We start from the raw sequence: 20,029 nt of genomic DNA on the forward strand, positions 1-20,029 counted from the left end.
CAACCCAAAGGACTGTAATTTGTTCCGTTTAGCCCAAATAATTTTAATTGGACTGTGCACATAAGTAAGAATTAGGGTCAGCAGGATTAGGCTGCAAGTTTACTAAGGGCTTTAAAGGCTTTATTTTAACAATAATAAACAGAACTTAGAATAGGACGGTCATTGTGATTCTGAGTTAGATAGAAAGTCCCATTGGCTTAAAAAGAATGACCACTGCAGCAAGAACTACTTGCAGAATAAAAGTCTTTATTCCTCTAAAATTAAATGAGAGCCTAGGACCATTTTTCTGCCATCTTCTTGTCTAAGTATGAGTCTCATAAACAAACACCTGAAGCAGTCTCATTTAGAGGAGGCTCAGACACATGGAAATTTAATGTGTATTTCTGAGCGTTTTAAAACCTTTTCTTACTGCACCGCAGGAAATTTTTGCCCAAAGGGCTACTTGGCAAAGCAGGAGGATCCCAAAAGTTGTCTTTTTTCTTCCATTTTCATTTATAAAAGAGGAGACATTAAAAAAATGTAAACACTGTGCTGCAGCTCAAAGCTCCATTATAAATACTTCGTGACAGTGCACTTCTGGAGTTGAATACGAAAACGAGCACTTCACTGGGGAGGAGAACAGAGTCAGCTGTACTTCAAAACAAACTAAGGCACAGCCAGCCCAGCTTACATTTGATTAACACTCTCAGTGGTTCCATCCAGCAGCAGACAGTTTTGGTGCTAACGCTAATCTGATCTCTAACATTCTCCTCTAAAAAGTCTGCAAGTCAGAACCGAAATGGCAATGTTAATGAGCAGTGTCACTTCTTGTATAAGTCTCAAGGTTACCTTACTTTTGTACGCTGAGGGATCGGGGTGCACTGAGTTTGCAGTTACAGCTATGGCAACATATATTTTTTTCTAAGTGAACATGAACACACATGAAGAGAGAAAAGATTCAGCTTGTCAGGTATGCCCATGTGGAGCTAGGAATGAGCCAGAAGAGGGTGCAGAGACAGGTCATGTCTAGCTACCACACTACTATTCAGACACCTCATTTTCATTAGGTGTGGGCTTCCTGGGAGCGATAGGGTATACAGGTTACTTGAATTACCTGTCTGAAGCCTGACAGGGAGACCTGACAGATGATGGTTATGTGAGTACGTAATCTCTTAGGAATATGCTAACTCAACCTGTCCAAAGGCAGCACACCTAACACAGCTGCAGACAAGTCCTGAAGACTGCAGTGGAAAACACTTTCTATATTAAAAATTAATAAGGTACTGGAAAACATCATCATAACTTGCAACTTTTTCCAAAATTCAAGTATTGGCACAAGCTGCCAGAAAGAGCCGTATCACTGTTGTCATTTTAAGGAAACCACTTTCAACAAGTGTGAATCTTCCTCTATTTTACCACCCAAGGACTCGGCCCTCGTTAGCATGGCTTTTACTCTGCTGGAGTGATGCAAGCCCTCACCCTGCAAGTTCCCTTTGGTCAGGAGTCTCTTTAGGGTTTGGTTTTGGGTTTTTTTTTTGCTGCCCTCTTTTTCAGGGGATAAGAGACTTGCATTTTAACTCAGTGTCTGCTTTTCTTTTTCCCATCATGAACTGTTTGCAAACTTCTGCTTTGACGCAGAAACCCAGCACTAAGCCAACACAGGCTAAACATAGTAAAGGCAACATTAGGAAGCGCCCATCTCTTAACTAGGCAGGACTGAAATCCCATGGGAGTCGCTAGACCACAGCCAGGAGCCAGTGCTGGCCCCTCTGAGCTCTTCTGGGGACCACAAACCCACCCGACACAGACCGGGTGGGTTTTCTTTGGCACAAGTAATTTCAGAGATGCCGTAGTGTTGGCACAGCTAGGAGTAGAATAGGCTTGAATCCACCCTAAGCTCCTGGCTGCAGGGAAAAAACAACCAGGGGGACTATTAGCAATGGATGTGAATTGGGACAGTTTGTGAGTCTTCTGCACCTGCTGGAGGTGGCCTTGTTCATGGGAGCCCAAAAGGTCACGTACAACCTCTTGCTCCTCACTTCACTCTACAGGAGCTGTGCAGAAAAAGGACAGAGGGATGAATGGGTTGCTATTTTATGACTACAAAGAGATATGTCAGGTCTTCTTAAGAAATTATGCACAAGTGTCCTGTTTGGGCATGGCTCTGTTCTGGGCTGGGGCCATCTCCTTTGAGCTCTCCAAGTCCTACTGACTGACAGTAACCAGATCTACAGGAGACCACAACCATCAGTCATGCCCTCAGCTGGGTTAAGACCAACTACTGCTTCCACTGCTTTGAAATAACTTTTTAAAAGCACCCTTTTAAAAACAAACAAACAAACAAATGAGCCTAGCAATAATTTTGCTGTTGATAAATGCACAGGTATCTTAATACGTGAGATTTAGGTTTGTCAACGGAAAGGCAACTAGAATACTTTTTATGGAGCGTAATGTTTAGGTCTTCTGTTCTACTTGACTGTTATTTTTATGCTGGAATTAAACAAGACCTGACTGGCTTTATAATTTTGTTGTCTAACCAATCTGCTGATTAGTCTGATTAATTATACACTTATTCCTTCAGCATGACTAATAGTTTTGTCATCACCATACAACTTTCAGTAATGTTTAATTTCTTCTTAAAAAACAACTGTAAAATGATTGTCCTTTAGGGAATTAGTACTTAGCTACCCTTTAAAAAGTAATAAAATGAAGATTGGAGATGGAAAATTAATTAAAACAGTCTACAGGCTCTATCTTAACTAGTCAAAGACATATCGTCCCATATAGCAATTAGCAACAAAACAATAAACTAACCGTGGTCCTTCAAGTCTGAAATCAGATTTAGCACGCCTGGGTTCAATCCAGATAAAAAAGAATCGAAGTGAAAAGTGCTGGGATGCAGGTGGTTACAAACATAAATGGTTTTTAAGTTGGCAAAATGCCAGCTTCAGAAATTGATATTTCTTGGAAATGTACATACAATAAATAATTATTGGGATAATGTAATTAGGGGTTTTGTAATAGGCTGACACTGTACCATTTTAATTTGCTTTGCAGAAATATTTAGTAAGTCTTCTGACCATTTTTACCTTGAAAACCTCAGATCTTAAAGGCGTTGCAGTACTAAACTTCCTCTCAGACAAAAAATGCTGGGATATTTAACAGGCTCACTGGCCTCAAATGATGCAACTGTATTAAACAGCTGCATTTTCAGCCGTTCAAGAGGTAATCATCCCCCTTGCTAATGTGCACAGATACCATCTGTCTGCAACCATTCTGTTGGACAGAGTCCTACATCCATTACTGGAGGAAAATTTCCACTCTCTTCCAGTCCACCGATCGAACTCTTTCATCATACATTTTTCTCTAAGCTCCCCTCCCCGGTTCCAGGTTGATTTTCTCATTCACGTTCCCCATGATCATCTTATAGCCATTTCCCCAAGGGAGGACATAAGGAAGGTACAGCAAATTAGCCCTTATTCTTGTTCCGAAGCTCCCTAAAGCATCTAAGGTAACTAAGATGTCTTTACCGAAATGCACAGGAACTGTGTTTTCTTTAGAGGAGCAGTCAAATGACTCCAGTCAACATCATCCTTTCATGAAATACCCTCCTGTTGTTGGTCTAAAGTGTACCAGAGAGGGGACAGACAAACTAACTGCTTGCCAGAGGGAGTGATATTGGTCAATCCCAGAGCAATGGAAATTTTCCTCAAGATAAAGCCAAACCTCAAGCCAAAGTTACTACAGTTCATGGAATCCTAACAAGCATGGACCTTGTTTGAAAAAAGCTAAGGAGAGGTTATGATCCCTGGGAGCGAGCCAGGTGGAATCTATCATTTCCCAAGCCAAATGCGCAGGGCCACAATCCCTGCAGGAATCCAGGAGAAGGACGGGAATTGCTCAGCACCCTGCGGCTCCTGCCAAGGCGGAGATAGAGAGCCCCATTCTGCTGTCACTGCTCAAGGGAAGTCCCTGTTGTGCTCAACAGGAATTTCACTGCTGACCCCAGAAACTGGGCCATGGCTTTGCTTCTAAGTGCATTTGCTTATTTCTGTATAAGAATTGCATTGCAGCTTACTGCCTCCTGACATCTCATTTGTATTTCCCTCAACCTCTGAGGCCAGGTCGTCAGCGTATGAAAGCTGGTAATGCTGCACCAGCTAAGAGTGATGTTCTGGATTTTCTGGTTGCAAGGTGAAATCTTCCTCTAATGCAGATTTTTTAATGTATGTCTGCCCAGGCATAAGACACCTTCACATTTTACTGGCGTATAAATAAACTTCATTAAAAAAAAAAAAAAAGCGTTGCAAAATGAATCGATGGTATGCACTGATGTAACATGCACCACTGCCTGGAAATTCCTGCTCTAGGATAAATCTCTCACCGCTTCCAAAAACTTCAAAAGCTTGTGCCTAACAATGCATCTAACAGCATGCATTCCTGCTTTTCTTACTCACAGTTTTCTCCATCAGGATCTGCGACACATTATTCTGGGGGCTTATCTGCCAGGAGTTTTTCATGAAGAACCCAATGGCACTTGAGTATCTGTCAACGGTCGGGGTGAACTTCTTGAAAGTGCATTTTGCCATCCTGACAGGCCCATCATAAATCTGGAATCCACGAATAGGGAACGTCCTATGAGATTTAAAAACAAACACAATCCTGTGTTAAAAGCTTAGGCAAACTCTGAGTCTTCTCCTGAAGGCACAGAAAGATATTAACAAGTAGCAAAACCACCTTTCCTTTCCCCAAACTGGGATCTGGATGCTCATCACACAGTTAACGAAAGATGAAACTCTGCTGAACATCCTCTACAGGATAAGGCTCAAGAGCCAAAAGACAAAGACTCATACAGCTTGCCTAAGTCTTGTAAGCTGGGGTAAAGCAGTTTAAAACCCTTGTCCCCAGCCACCCAGGGGCCTATCTCCATGAGGAAGACCCAAAGGGCTGTGTGGCAGCATTACCATCAGGTTTCCTGTTCCAGGGTAGACAGGTTTCTCAGGAAAACATCAACATGATTGAAAAAATTACATGTCAGACTCCCTGGAGGCAACAGTGTCTCCTTGGAAGCAAGTACCAAGTGGTGCAGCACAGTTTCTCCTCTCCATACAAGCCACTTCACACGAGATCCCTAGGACCTAGTCCACAGCATTTCGTAAAGAAAAGTAATTGCTGCAGCATCAGTCCATGGACATGTTGTCAAGACATCAGTGTTGAAGGAGACACCACTGGAGTCCCAGGTAAGGACCTGCCTCTTCCACGGTTTGTTTTGAGAAGGTGCCGAGTTTTGCTTGGCCCCGGTTGTGTGTGATTAAAGAGTGGCCTGCATCAGCTTTGCAGATGGTAATGAAGCTGGCTAGTAGTGGCATGGAAGAGTAGGTCAATGCCTACAGCGTCCAGAAAGAGTTGTTCAGACATGAAAGCCACAAAGTGGACATCACATGGGCACGCAGGCTCTCTCCAGCCTGGGGGTCACTGAGACCCAGGTTCCCCCCCAGCCCTGATGTTTTTTCTTACTGGTTGGCTCCAGAGATCCAGAAACACTTTGCCAATTGGAAACACCAGGCACAAACAGTGTTTCTTGACCAAATAATTCTTCTTCAATTTCCAGAGCTGTTATCCCAGTAGTTGGGTCTGGTACAACCCCCACATCCCATTTTGCACTATGGCGAAATGAAAGGACAGATGTCAGATGTTTTGGCATACTCCTTTCCAAGAGTACATTGCTTAACAATATCACAGATGATTAGAGCTTGTTTGCACTGCAAAGGAGCTTTTTTGCAATCGCAATTAAAATAACAACACCGATAATAACTGAGGATAGCTCTGATTATTCTTGCTGTCCTACACAAATCCCATTCCTGTGTCGCTTATGGCTGAGACATGTATAGTCAGGGCTGTGTGCGTGGCATATCTGCTGAGTACTGCTTATTCCTTAACTTTATATTCCTCATAGAGGGATTAATGATTGGTGAACGTCACCAAAAACATACATTAGGGTAAAATTTAGGCTTGGGGAAGCACGCCTTGCTATGGGGATGTGGGTAGGCACCGCAGTTGCTAGACAGGAGGCTGTGCTGCTATCAGAATAGAAAATAACATACAGCTATTGAAAGAGAAATAAGATGCAATAATGAAAAATGGTTTCTCCTTTGTGAAACCGGCCATGTTTGCCCAGCTACGCTGGCAGGAGGGACGGTGGCACGGTGGAAGGGAACTGCACCATCAGCTCGGCGCTGTGCTACTGAAGCACTACACAAAAGCCATTTGGTATCTTTCAGATTCTCTAATCCGTTCTCCAGTGACTAATAAATTAAGCAGAAAATTAAATCAAACACATTCAGTCAAGAATGCTCTCAAGCTGTTGGCCTGAAGAGCGAGTTTATTCGGATGCTTATTATTTCTGGCCTGTACAATAATTTAAACACCCGGTATAAATTACTCATTGGTAGTCACATTCACATTCATTCCTGAGGCTTTTCTTTTAGCTTATGCTAACGCCAAGAAGAAATGGCAGAAGAATAACTCACTTGTTTCTGGGCAGTGTTCTGTATTCTCCATTTGCCCCTTTTCCCCAGTAGCTGTTTTGGCCTCCCTGGGAGCCAAAGTTGCTGCTTTCTCCAACAAAAATGGAGCGCGTAACCTCCAGGCTGGAGCCTTCATCTGTCGGGAAAGTCCCATCACTACAAGCAGGCAAAGAAACACCAGGTAACTATGCAGCACACCACAACCGATTAATTAACACTTTTAATTACACCACAGACACAGTAGAATTTCTTTCTTAATTTGGGAAAAAGTGCATCCACAACCTGCTTTAAAATCTCTTTAGAAACCAGCAAGTGAGTGCGGAGGTAGCTTAGTGCTCGGGCATCAGTAATACAGATAACAGTCTGGGTAAACCCAGCTCTACCCTATATATATATATATATATATATATATGTATAAAATTGCTCTATACCGAGTTGCTTCATAAATTTTTAGCCACATCCCTAAAGCGAGAGCTTCACTGATTCTCATTGCCTGCAGTGGGCTTTGGACATGGCTTATTTTTGCAGGTCTTTTGCAAGAGGGGTCAAGACGAGAGCAGCAGGAGCACGGCAGACACCAGCAGAGGAGGCAGGAGACCTGCTGTGCCACCACGTGGGACCATCCCAGCCACCCTGTCCCGGCAGCACACGAGCTATGGGTGATGCTGCTCCACCAGGCCAGAGCAGAAGAAAAGTCTCCCCAAACGCAGAGCCAGATGTTTAGTCTACTGGTTCAGGACCTACCGTCCAAAAGGAAATATTCAGCAATTACAATGTATTCCCCAGGCATGCTGAGGCAAAGAGAATGAAAGGCTAAATTTCCCCTTGTATTAACGGCTGTGCAGGGAAGACTTGATGTGGTCTGGGAGGGAAACGTGAGGTTTTCTCCTGTCTTACAGGAATTAGCAGGGGAGTGTCTCAGCTTCCATTCTTGAGCCTCTTACACTGGGGGAAAAAACCTGGGGGAAGGTCGATTTTAAGAAATTACCTTGCCAGAGTGAGTCCAATTCCATTGTCTGAAAACCTGGGACAGAAGAAACACAACGGTGTAAATGAGGAGGAATGTCTGCAGTGAGTTTGGCCTGGAGACCTATTTATGTCTGCCACGAGGGGAATGATATAACACGTAATTACAGTAACCTACCCCGAGTTGCGGAAAATAATGTCGCCGCCCCTGGCCCAGGCCCCATGGTCATTATTTTTAAAAGCAATAAGACCATCAATCACGGCAGGAACTCGCGGCTTTTCAGGATCGGCATCTCGATGTGGGCGAAACCTGAAGCAAGGAGCTTAGTTAATGCGGCACAGGAGACATAGGAACCGACCTCAGACAGAGGAGGTCGTGCCTGGCAGACCTCGTTTGGCTTCCAAATATCAGTGGATGGGCCTAAAGAGGTGATATGCCCTGATTCAGAGTCAGGCTATTAGCTTGATTTCATCTCTGTACTTTGGTACAAAGCAGAAAACAAGAAACGCTCATAAGGGTGAAATTCTGGCCCCAGTGAAATCAACAGGAGATTTCTCGCTAGACTTCAATGGGCCCATGGTTACTCCTTAATTTGATTCAGTGTGATTTAGAGGCATAGAAATCATTTTTCCCAAGTCACTTGGGTCCTTTTGTAATTGTCCTTACAAGGCCCCTTGAGAATCCCTGCACTGATGCTAGAAAATCAATTAGGCACTTTCAAGAATCTCATTCAGCAAAGATAACGGAGTAATTGGAGCTGCTTTCCTTGCATGTACAGACCAGACCTCCATATGCTTCTGTCTCTGCTGACAGAGAAGCTGTCATACGAAAAAAGGATTCGCCCTGGGAATCGGGCGCTTCCCAATTACTTTCAGGCTCTTTCTCGCCGCACTGGCTGTTCACGGTAGACTTGTGCCGTGTTTGGAAAAAAATCACCATTGCTTTTTCTGAGTCTACCCTCACCTCCTACTTCTGCCAGCTGATGTCCCGAGGGACGTGCCACCTCAGTGCCCAAGGGGGTGGCCCGGGGAGGGAAGTCTCACAAAGGGATGCAAAGCCGCCCCTTCCTTTCAGCCATACGGGAGCACTGAGAGGGTATGATGGAGGAGGAAAAAAGCCAAGGCTTGACCAGGAGCAGTGGCTGATTTCTGCCACATCCTCCTCACACAGACCCATAGGGCTGCAGTGAGCGAGAAAATGGCCTTGGTTTACCTGCTTCCACTCTGCGAAAGGAGGCGCAGAGATTTTAAAGCAGCTGGCAAAAAGCTTTGAGGCTACTTTATTTTCCTCATTAATCCTAGACCACTCTCAGCAGTCTCTTATGTCATCTTTCAGTTGTAAGTCCTTTTAAGCAATTAATAATAAATGTTGGAGTTTACAAACCCACTAAAGGAATAATGGGATCTGGATCCCCTTTCACGTGCTTCACTGCTGAGTCCTCATAATCCCAAGTGCCCATGTATCATTTTTGGTCAGCAATAACACAAACAATTCAGTGCATAGCTATGAAGTATTTGCCACGGCACATCAGAGATAGCTTGTGTGGTTTTTTCAGATGCTCCGGCCATAATGAGGCATTAATGATCTGCTAAATACAATGCAGAAGCCAAGCAGCAATACAACTGTCCAAAAGACTTAGCCATACAGCATGTGCTTACCTGGCATTATCGACAGTGAGATACTCTCTGGGATCTTCAGCGCTGGCTCTCGTTGTCTTTACTCCTTTTCCAATAAACAAACCAGCCTGAAAATGCACGCAACTCCAATTATTTTAACAGCCCGCCCAACAGAGACCAGAAATCCCAGATTTTTATCAATGAACGTGGGCAGCCGGTGCGTGCAGGCACGGCGAGCGGCTGCAGCCTGGGCTTTCTTTTCCCTTTCGATGTCACTTGGCACTGCTCAGGGTGACATTAGCACAGGATGTAGCACGCTGAAGTCAGGACAGAGCCTGCCCTGCCATGTGTTATGCATCAGCATTTTGGGCTGCCTTCTGACCCAAAGCAAGGCACTGAACTCCCACTCTCTCCCTCCCTCGCAGAAAGCAATAGGGGACTCTGCCAAGCTCTTGACAACTTTTTGGAAAAAGAGTGTTGTTAAGAAGTAAGGCTTTAAATAAAAAGTGACGAGTCCCCTGACAGTCAAAAGAGAACATGAGCCGCTGTAGCTAAGTTAAAGACTTTGGGCTAGAGCAGCAGCTGTCATGGACCAAGATGTAAAATATACAAGGCACAGAGAACAGCACTGATTTCAATCTAGAATCCTGAGAAATAAGTTAAAAACGCTTTTTATAGCATATAGGTTACGTTTGCATGTCAACAGTTGGGGGGGGAAGTGTTTTTCTTGGAATTACCCTTGAAATCTTGGTCTCATTTTTCAAAGGTGATGAGCAGGCCCTGGCACAAACGACTTCTGCTCATCCCCCCGTATCCTTGCACCACTGTGGCCAACCGCAGTGCTCGGTGTCCTGCCTGTCATTCCTTAAATCTCACTTAGAGATTTAATAGGTGTACCTATGGCCTGGGCACATGCCCTCTAACACGGGCACCCAGCTGAAGCACCTGAAATGGGAGCCCCATTCTGCTCAGCTCCCTCTTTGATCATTAGAAAGAGCATCATCCCAAGAAGTTGATTGTCTCTTGATATAGTGTTAAAAGACCACTATCAAAATGGAAGACACCCATGGTCATCTGATTTCAGAGCACCACGCATGGTCAGCCCTACGCCATACTATTTTATAGATAGTAACATATAAAGATCATCCACGTACCTTGAAATTGGAGTGGACTCTGTTGTTGTAAAATACTCCCAAGGGGGTATGTTCAGCCTGTCCCTCTGGATATTGCCCCTCAGACTGTCCAGTTGGAACCCGGTGGAAGATGTACCATATCCCAACATCCTAAAAGACAAAGAGAGGTCTGAGAAATGGGACACTACAATTAATGATACAGGTTATCCTGGGGACTTAGGGTTTCCCGCTATGCCGGCCAGATTTCTAACTGAGCCTGCCAAACATGTGCGAGTCCCAGGGGACACACACCAGCCCATGCTCTTACACCTCCCGACTTATCCTTTGGCACGGACAGTGGGCCCCCGCTGCACACACACATGGGTTTTAAAAATGCATATATTGTGGGTGAAATTCAGGTGGTTTATTAGAAAGCATAGCCTTCTCTACACAGGCACATTAAACACAAACATGATTTGGATAAACATCAGAGATAATAACAAGGAGAGAGTATATATTTTTATATATAAAAATATAAAATTTTATTGGGCATTTAACTATTAGCTACTAATAAAAATCAACATTTGGTAAGAGTCACCACACACCATTTCCAGCCACAGTTGTAAGAGAAATCAATGTGAGAACTGTAGGCCAATACTTGTTCTTAACAGAGACAAAGGTTGCAGAAATACATAGCCAAATTTTATGATGACTAACTAAAAATTCATTGCCCTCGCACTGATGATATCAATAAGGGTAGAATATATGGGAACTGGAGGCGAAGTATAGCTCTTGCTGTTAAATGATTTTACCTGAGCACCAGCTGCTGCATTCTCTATTAAGTTGTTGTTCGGATTTGCAATCCAGAATGTGCTGACAGCCCTGAAAAATCAAAATCAAAATGATCCTAAGCAGTTAGCAAACAGGAAGGGATACATTTTCATGGACTTGAGCCACAACTCTCCTATTGACTTTAAAGCTCCACACAACCTTTTAATGATACTCTTTAAGGAAAAGAAACCATCTAGTGATGTCAGACGTGTTCATTTATGGAGCCACTTGTTGAACCTATTGTAAATTATATGAGACCATTAACACAAAATCCATGCTCTGTTAAGTGGAGCTTAAGGAAACCCAATGTCGTCTTTTCTTTTTTTTTTTTTAAGTTAGGCAGCTTTGGAAAATATCTGAAAAGTGAACTTCTGGTTTGTTTTTTGGAACTTCAGGGGCAACGGCAGGAGGTAGGGGATTCTCTATGGATTTATGAAGTTTCTACGTGGAAAACAAAACAAATGTCCTTGCAAGCCGCAAATGGCTCGTTAAGCAGGAGATGAAGGAGATATTATTCTGACATTTGTTCAAATAAGGAGTTTTTGCTTCAGAAGGAAGATCAGTAGTGGCACAAACAGAAGCCAGATATAGCTATGAAAACATTGTCATCTGTTGACTTGCTTCATTTGATAACATCTTTTGCAGTAATAAAGACCACATGTAAAAACACTGTAAACCTTTTCTCATGATCGTACCAATTAATGTGATCATTCTAAGCAGAAAATCTCAATCATTTTTTATCCACCTTAACTATTAAATAATCAAGAATCCACACTCCTTTGGATTAACAGAACCACTAAATAGATGCAAAATAAATCTGTATTAACCATACAAGCAACCTTAGCTTTTCAGCAACAATAATTGTAATTAATTCGGTTGGATTATTTATGCAAATTAAAATAAGTAGAGTTTGGCCACTGCATCCTTTCCCAGAAAACACAAAAATACAAATTTCCTTGGCTAAACCGTGTTCTTGCTTGCAAACACTAGCCAGACCCAAAATACCTGGGTTCCTGAGTGCCCATGTTACAGCTCATCAGTCTCCAAAATAGAAGCTAACTTCGGTCAGCTGTATCAGGATATTGTTTATTGTTAAATGATGCTCACTGTAGTTTATGCTAATCTCTGCATTCTCACTAAATCTCCTGATGTACTCTAGATATTCATGCACTCATGTCCTATTGACCAATTTACTCTCGCTCCAGCACCCATTCAGCCCTGGTGAAAAAAGGCAAAAACTCCCTTTGTAGTAAGTGATATTTTTGCCAGCCTACACCAGGGCTGAAGCAACTTGCATTTATCAGACAGATTTCACGGAGCCTTCAACATCCTACTTAAAAAGAATCGCAAGGGGTTCAGAAACGAGCAAAGTGCTCTAACATACTTCTGCTTCTCAGGAAAGAGCGACAGGAATAACCAGCAGCAAATATTCCTCGCTTAGGATTCCTGCAGGTGTTAACAGACATCTTCAGAAGCAAAACATGGTCAAGCGGCTAAATTATTTTAAAATGAGAAATGGTAGAAAAAGCTACAATTTTTCATTTAATATCAAATAGCAGCTTTCAAAAGTTTGACCACAGCGTTCTTTGGGACCCAGCTGTAAAGCGCAACGTAAGTGCAAAACCTGACTACAGCTCCCGGAGCACTTACATGCAGTCGGTGCTCGGCACAGGAACGTAATTCCCATAGACGTGGCTGCGGATGGCAAGGCACATAGCCTCATTGCGATCCGAAGGCAAGATCGTCCCCGACCTCGTGAGGAGGCCCAAGTTGTGACGAAATGTATTGCGTTGCTCCGTCCCGTCTTCGAGGAAGAAACAGTGCCCCAGAGTGTCGTAGCCAATGGTGTCTTTTACCTGGGAAAAAAGTATACAGGCCATAGATCGCAATGCTAACAGCAGTAGGAACTATAACTGATATGCTTTGCTTATCAATAAATGCCCGAAACACTCGCGGAGTGGTTTTGCCACACCTCCGCACAGCGAGAAGTGCCTCCATAGGCATCAGTCCTGGAGCTAACTCGAACTACATGCAGTTTGCATAACTGTGCACTCATCTTCTTACACAGCGAAACTGATATTAAAATTACTCTGAGGAAGATCACATGCATAATTAAAGGAAAATTGCAAAATACTGGATTTAAAACTGCCCTCAGCTCTAAGAGAGAATATTTGATTCAGTGTCATGGAGTAAATATCTGCCTAAAGATAAGTGTCTTGCATGATAAACCAAGAAGTTAGGATGGTTAATCCAGAAATTTTCATGACTGCAACACTTCCCCCCAAAAATAAGAAATTCTTTAAAATGCACCATGTGAAATAATTTATATTAACGAGGTTTCTGTTCTTTCTCCTCCACTCTCAGAAGGCGCAGGGCCACTTCATTCCTGTAATGATCAGCTTGGGCAGAGACGGTATTTTACTGTTTCAGTCTATTTAATATTAACTGGCATGCACAGGGATATTGCATTAAACCCTCATTTGACCACGAGGACTTAGCACAAAACTCCTTTGATGTACAGTCTTATGAAGATAAATTCAGAAATCCTTCTTTTAAATGTAAATACTAAATCGGGCTAGCTAAAATACCAGCTATTTGTTACTAAATCTTACTGAAACCGTAACTTTGTACTCAGATGATCCCTGTCAGCACACTTATTCACTCTTCAGGCATAGAAAATTCCTGTTGACGTCAGAGTTATGTCTGTGTCAGACTGCAAGATTAACTAATATTTACCTACTTGGTTATTTCTGTGTACAGAGGGACACTTGAGCTAAATCCATTTCAGGCTCATATCCTGTGATTTCCCCTTAATGGGCTGCAACTGTACATAACATCTGGAGTCACAAACAGTATAGTCCCCATAGGTATATCTCTACTGGATTTCATTGTTTTCCTGGCAGTCAGCCCTCAAATGTGTCATCTGCTGCTCTTGTTTCTGCCCTAATGAGGTGTTCAAGAGAGAGTTAAAAATAAGGCGCAACACAGCCAGGTACCCAACTCCTAACGGATACAGTTTTGGAAATCCACCGAGACCCTGCACGCAGGTACAGTAGCTCGGAGTGAGCTACAAGGAGGGTAACGGAGAACCTACCTGCAGCGACACTGGACGTGTCCCTGCCAGCTGAGTCTTGGAAATACAGGTAGGAAATGGATTTAGATAAAAACGCAGGTGTCCTTGCCAACCTGCTAAGAACAGTAATCCTGGCTACTTCTGCCCTTCCAAACGATGGGCAGAAGCTGCGCTAAGGAGGCCGTGGAAGACTATTTTTGGAAAGAAACTGTGACAACAAACTGCTCGCTGTTTTAAACAGCATTTCAATTGTAGAGTTTCATTCTTCTGAATTGAGCTGAAGTTTGGCTAATCTGTTCTTCACACAGCTGCATGAAAAATCAGCCTTGTATCCGAAACCGGATTTTAGATTTAAGTAATATGATTATTCACAGCTTCAGAATCGCATGACAGCCCTGAAAACTTACATACGCAAAACTATATTGATCACTCTCCTAACCAGAAATAAGATAATTTAAAGATCACTTACATTTGCACTGAAAGAGAAGGGCCTATGCCATTAGAGCAAAACCCCAATAACTGATCAATTCTGGCATATCACAGATAGGAACGAAAAGCTTGGAAATGAGAGCCCACCTGCGGCACCGTGACAGTAGCGTATTACTGTATGTGTCAGCATGAAACACTGTCCACAACGCAGGCTACAGCCCCACTGGCGTATCCAACACCAGATGATTAAGATGCCTCTAAACGCTGAATTATATATATAGTTCAGCAACACAATATAAGTGACCTTTATGCACTGCAACATTAGACATGAAAGACTACAGTAGTCCGTGTACGCCTGACGTGCGCCAGGGCAGCGAGAGGCACGTCGCAGCCTGCTTCCCAGCCACGGCGAGTAACCCAAGCTGTGTGCGTCCCTGCCGCCGGCTTGCAAAGCGGCACAAGCCTGGCACACGGGAGCAGCAGATGGGAGAAGGGCCTTGCAGACAGCACGGCGTGGCCAGTACGCAGCGAAGCGCAAACCGCAGCACTCCGGCAACGTACTTCTACAATTACATCCTCTAAACCCGCAAAACAGGAGAGGGAAAAACCACCTATCTGGTTTGTTCCGCCTCAGAGGCTGAAGTTTCATAATCTAATGCTAAAACGGGTACCCATCTATGTTATTTAACTGCCTCGCTCTGATATACATGCCCTTCTCTGGAACTGCAAATTATTTTAATTTGTTTTAAAGCGAGGCTTTTTATTACATTTTAATTACTTTATATCTCAATGACTGTATTGAAGCCACACGATTCTTCCACAGAATCACATATTTAACCTTTGCTATAAAATCTATTCACTGATTCATGAACTCAAAGCCCCCAGCAGTCAGATGCAGGGGGGCTGGCTCTCACACTCGGATTCTTGATTTCACAACTATTGCATCCCACGCATCCAGATAAACCCTTGACAACCTCACTTCTGATAAAGAGCAAGAGCATACACCATTCTTCTCAGGACCAATATTAACGTAAGGCTTAATTTTTCATCCCAGGCAGGTTCCTTCAGTTCCAGAGGTTTAATACCAACGAGAAGAGAAAGCAAGTTAAACCATACCCACACATACTGGGCAAGCCTCCTGCCACCTAAGGGCTCTGTACACAACAGCAGGCTCTACAGCCAGAGCAAATCATGTATATGAGAAGGCAACCAATATTTTGAGTGGCCTGGACACTGCAAATCCAGTTTAGGATACGTGAAAAGTGTTCCCAGTTGTACAAGTCCAGCATCACATTTTTGTGAACACATCCTTTCAGGAGGACCCTTTCACACAAGGGTCCCACCAGGGTGCATCTATGTCGTGTCTTGCACAGCTTTATGTCCAGGGTTGAGAAAAAGTTGTCAGGAAAAACGCGGGAGGTGATGGGTGGTTCAGGGAGTGCCTCTGCCTAAGCACACATCGGGTGAATGAGGAAATGCCCACAGACAGCAAAACACCGTTCAGGGTCCTGCAGAGCACATAGCAACTGGACGTGTCGGGACTGGAGCAGGAATCTGTATTTTCCAGCTGGGTCACATATGGCTTTTTTGTGGGTTTTTTTAAGTTCCTCTCCACAATGCCCTTGTGAGGATCTAGGTCAAAGCCAAGTTCCTGAGGGCTTTTCTGGCACTGAAGCGGCCGTTTGGGTCAGTCCCTCTCATATTTCATTCCCTTTGTCATGTGAATATTTTTGGATATATCTCACATTGCCCTGACTTGAACAACCCCTGTCTTTTTTATCTCCTTTGCAAATTAAAGGTCCGCTGCTTCAGTCAGGACCAGTAAAGGTCCATCACTTTCATTTTAAATGAAAGTTCCTATTATCACAAACTGTCCAGAATAACCACGGCAAAGATTTCACTATATCTGATCACACCATTAATAATATTAATTAGGAAGCTGAACTTCATTTCAAAGAGCTGCACTACCAGAGCAACAGTCCTAACCTGAATACCGGTCAAATGAAGTTGACAAGTCAGGACATTTCCTGGGGAAAAAAAGCCTTGCTTCAATATTCCGATTTCTCTTTGTATCACAAATGGCTCTTACTGTTTAGCAGTGCCTAAGCAAAGAAATTAACTTGGTACTAATAAAATATGTCTCCTACCAGAAGGCCATGAGTTCCATGTATGGCAACACACCTAGAGAAGCAGTGGTGGATAGCCAGGTTATCAAGGTACGTTGGGCGTTTGTATCCTCCTCTCTCATCCACATCCTCAGCCAAGTGAAAATGCACAGGGTAACTGCCCAGGATTTGCTGCCCCATGTTTTTTAATTCCACTCCTGACATGTGAACAGAGCTAAAATTCCTTAGGATCTGTTGAGACAAATGTAGATCCAAGTAAGTCATTACAATATAAACACGCACAAAAAGGAAAAAACCTTTTTTTTTTTTTTTTTTTTTTCTTATTAGGCAATATGTTTGCAGAGTAAAACAGGGCCTGGTCCCAGAAGGAGGTGTCAGCTCCCTGCTCTGACTCACAGCAGCGCAGCACCTGCAGAGCAGTGTGCCAGTGGCTGCACGCCTACGGGCACGGGGCTGCCGAGGAACAGCCGCCAAACACCACGCGCGGTATTTAGCAATAGCAGCGTGTGACATGGCTACGGACAAGGCACTCCTGCCAGCTCCAGAAAGGGGTAGCATTTACCACCAGGCTCTACTTGCTGGCAACTTTATCTCTGTCAAGTGATTTTAGGCAAGACCTGCACAGCTCCCCAGTTTCCACCAATTGGTGGCGGAGTAATTTTACGCAAAGCCCCTGCAACGGCAAGACTTTGCACCTCCACCAAGAACACATGGGACAACCAAGAGGAGGGAAAGCAGAACGGGGCGAGACCCAGCACTTCTCTGAGCCGTGAAGGGAGCAGGTCTGCCCTGCAGGAAGCACAATTTCTTCAGTGACATCTCGTGAACTATGTAACTTCACACTGACCCTGCTGACAGCGATGCCGCTAAAGAATTCCCTCTAGCTCAGAGAAGGGTATGTTTTTGTATACGCGGTGAAGAAAATGGCACAGCCTCATCGCAAGTCTGGTTTTGCAAAAGAGGCCAACAAACTTTTCCCTTCTTCATAGACAAGTATATTTTTCCCCCAGATACAACGGTATTTTCATGCATTACATTGCTTGTTTACGAGCCAGGAAAGGAACGATCTGAAACCACCTACAGGCATATGCATTAAAAACTACTCACTTTAATGTGTCCTCCAAATGTGTCAAAGGAGAAAAACTGACATTGATTTTGTCCATAACAGGAGTCTTCCATTTCTCCTTGAATAAGTATATTTCTAGTCAGAAGACCAACCTCTGCCCTCATATCGACACCATCAATGACTTCTCCAACGTGAAGATAAAGTGGGCTGCCTGTGAAAATCAGAAACCTTTTTATTCAGGGTGAGCACAGCGTCTTTCTTCATTATCACATTGTTCTAAGCAAGTGTACGCCTTTCATTTAAGCAATCGCGGAGTTTGGGGACGTGCCCAGTTGTTAATATTCGATCCCAGAGGAGATTAGCACTTCCCCTGACTTCTACAAGGGACTGCTGCCCCTGGTCAAACTTTAAAGTTCCAATATCGGGGCCTTCAGCTTTCATATGGCAAGTGCCCCTCTGTTTATGGAACAAAAACTAGCTAAAAAGACAAGTAAATGTAAATGTAGAAGGTTAAAGACAAGACAATGTAAATATTTACCACAAATGAGTAGCTTGCTAAAAATATTTCATACCATCAATTTTCACTTGATTACTTTTACATTCAGGGCAAGGAAGGAGATTAAACTCTTCAGCCTGATGCATAGAATAATCTGTACTGGCAACAACGATCCGGTCGCCAGGTAACCAACTTGCAACCTCATCCACCAAATGAAGAATTATTCCTTTGGACACTTCCACTTTAAATCCATGATGAGGCACCCCTGAAGAACGAAGCAATCAATTATTTTTACACTTGCACACGACAGAATCATGCGATTAGCCAAAGAGCATACCAATTTCATTTTTATCCAGATAACTCTGCGTGTGATAGAAGTGTTCTAGCCATTAAATATGTCAGTGTCATCTCTCTGTAGGCAGCTAAAACGTTACTTTGCGAGAGTACTGCCGTTAGTTTGGTCACCGTGCGCGTGAGCAAAAGTCTACGCTGTTATTATCATTGCACCGTTCAGATTCGCAGCAGCCAGAATAAAAACCAGAGCAAAGCAAGAGAAGACAAGCAACCGTCAGGAAAGACTAAACCTTTTATCCATCCACTGAAAGCAGTAACAGTAAAACGGGTGCCATCGTAGGTGAGGAAATCTCTTTGGGCTACGGCTAACCCCGTTGTCCCATTCCCGTGATACTCCCGCTTATCTTCTGCCGTGGAAAGCCGATCCCCTCCGAGGATCCCCACCAGCGCCCAGGGCTGCCTGAAGGAGACCGGGAAGGAGCAAAGCGAGTGCCATCCCGAACCCTCCGTCCCCCAAAGCGCTTGGGCAGGAGGGGAGGGCGCAGTTCGGCATGCCTCCCCTCCCTCCCTTCCTCCCTCCCTCCCCCGGCCCGCGGGGCCCGCCCGATCCCTGCCCGCGGGGCCCGGCCGAGCCCCCGGTCGCTCCCCTCCGTCGGGGCGAGCCCCGGGCGGGCGCGGCGGCCCCGGCGCGGAGCTGTCCATGGTGGCGCCGCGGGCCCGGCCCCGGCCCCGGCCCCCCCCCCCCCCCCCCCCGGCCCCCCGCGCCCGCCTCCCCGCCCCGCGCCCGCCGCCCGCCTCACCTGTAGCCCAGGCGGGCGATGTACCTGCTGCCGAGGCGGTCCCGCAGCAGCAGCCGCGTCTCCAGCGTGAGGCTGCGGGCGGCCGAGTCCCCCACGGCGGCCGCCACCACCCTGCCGGGGGCCTGGAGGGCCAGGAAGGCGCGCAGCCGCCGGCACTCGCCGGGCCGCAGGTGGGTGTCGAAGCGCCCCGCCGCCAGCACCCGCGCCGTGCCGGCGTCCAGGATGCGGAGGTTGAGCCCGCGGCTGCCCCACCGCTTCTCGGAGGAGTAGGGGCCGTGGCGGAGCCCGCCGGGGTGCAGGGTTTTGTCCAGGAGGGTCCAGGAGCGGGGCCGCCGGCCGTGCAGCTCCAGGACGCCGCCGCGACCCACGCCCACGAACTTCTGGCCGAAGCCCTGCACGGCCGCCCCCTCGGCGGCTCGCCCGTACAGCGAGATGGTGGCCCGCGAGCCGTAGGGGCAGCGCTCCGAGCCGATGTGCAGCTCCCCGCCGTCGCGGATGAGGATGTAGCGGGCCCGCAGGGTGATGGGCGGCCCGTGGGGGCGGTCGGCGAACACCAGCCTCCCTGGCGGGCGAGGGGAGAGGAGCGGGGTTAGGGGCGCGCACCGCCGGGGGCTGGAAGCGCCGGGCGGCGGGAGGTGCCAGCCGCCGGCAGGCACAGCCGGGCCGCCCCCCGCGGCGCCCGGGCTCCGGGAGCAGCCGGCGGCCCCGCGGGG

General features: G+C 45.6%; 2 protein-coding genes across 2 annotated transcripts in view; both read right to left on the reverse strand.

The window, feature by feature from the left end:
• CEMIP (cell migration inducing hyaluronidase 1) overlaps positions 1 to 20,029 on the reverse strand; it is a 116,173-nt gene that overhangs the window by 95,296 nt on the left and 848 nt on the right. The gene's annotated exons all lie outside the window — the stretch shown is intronic.
• The window catches only part of LOC143165209 (cell surface hyaluronidase CEMIP2-like), a 51,848-nt gene that overhangs the window by 30,328 nt on the left and 1,491 nt on the right, over positions 1 to 20,029 (reverse strand). Inside the window, exons 3-15 of the mRNA XM_076348663.1 lie at positions 19,317 to 19,878; positions 18,807 to 18,976; positions 18,299 to 18,487; positions 17,768 to 17,937; positions 16,682 to 16,891; positions 12,683 to 12,888; positions 11,014 to 11,083; positions 10,244 to 10,372; positions 9,132 to 9,217; positions 7,651 to 7,782; positions 7,495 to 7,530; positions 6,510 to 6,662; positions 4,437 to 4,614 (exon numbers count right to left, since the gene is read on the reverse strand). Coding sequence (XP_076204778.1) covers positions 4,437 to 4,614; positions 6,510 to 6,662; positions 7,495 to 7,530; positions 7,651 to 7,782; positions 9,132 to 9,217; positions 10,244 to 10,372; positions 11,014 to 11,083; positions 12,683 to 12,888; positions 16,682 to 16,891; positions 17,768 to 17,937; positions 18,299 to 18,487; positions 18,807 to 18,976; positions 19,317 to 19,878 — 2,291 coding nt within the window. The remainder of the gene's footprint in view (positions 1 to 4,436; positions 4,615 to 6,509; positions 6,663 to 7,494; positions 7,531 to 7,650; positions 7,783 to 9,131; positions 9,218 to 10,243; positions 10,373 to 11,013; positions 11,084 to 12,682; positions 12,889 to 16,681; positions 16,892 to 17,767; positions 17,938 to 18,298; positions 18,488 to 18,806; positions 18,977 to 19,316; positions 19,879 to 20,029) is intronic.

Source organism: Aptenodytes patagonicus, chromosome 10 (genome assembly GCF_965638725.1).
Source record: "Aptenodytes patagonicus chromosome 10, bAptPat1.pri.cur, whole genome shotgun sequence".
Taxonomy (NCBI): Eukaryota; Metazoa; Chordata; class Aves; order Sphenisciformes; family Spheniscidae; genus Aptenodytes; species Aptenodytes patagonicus.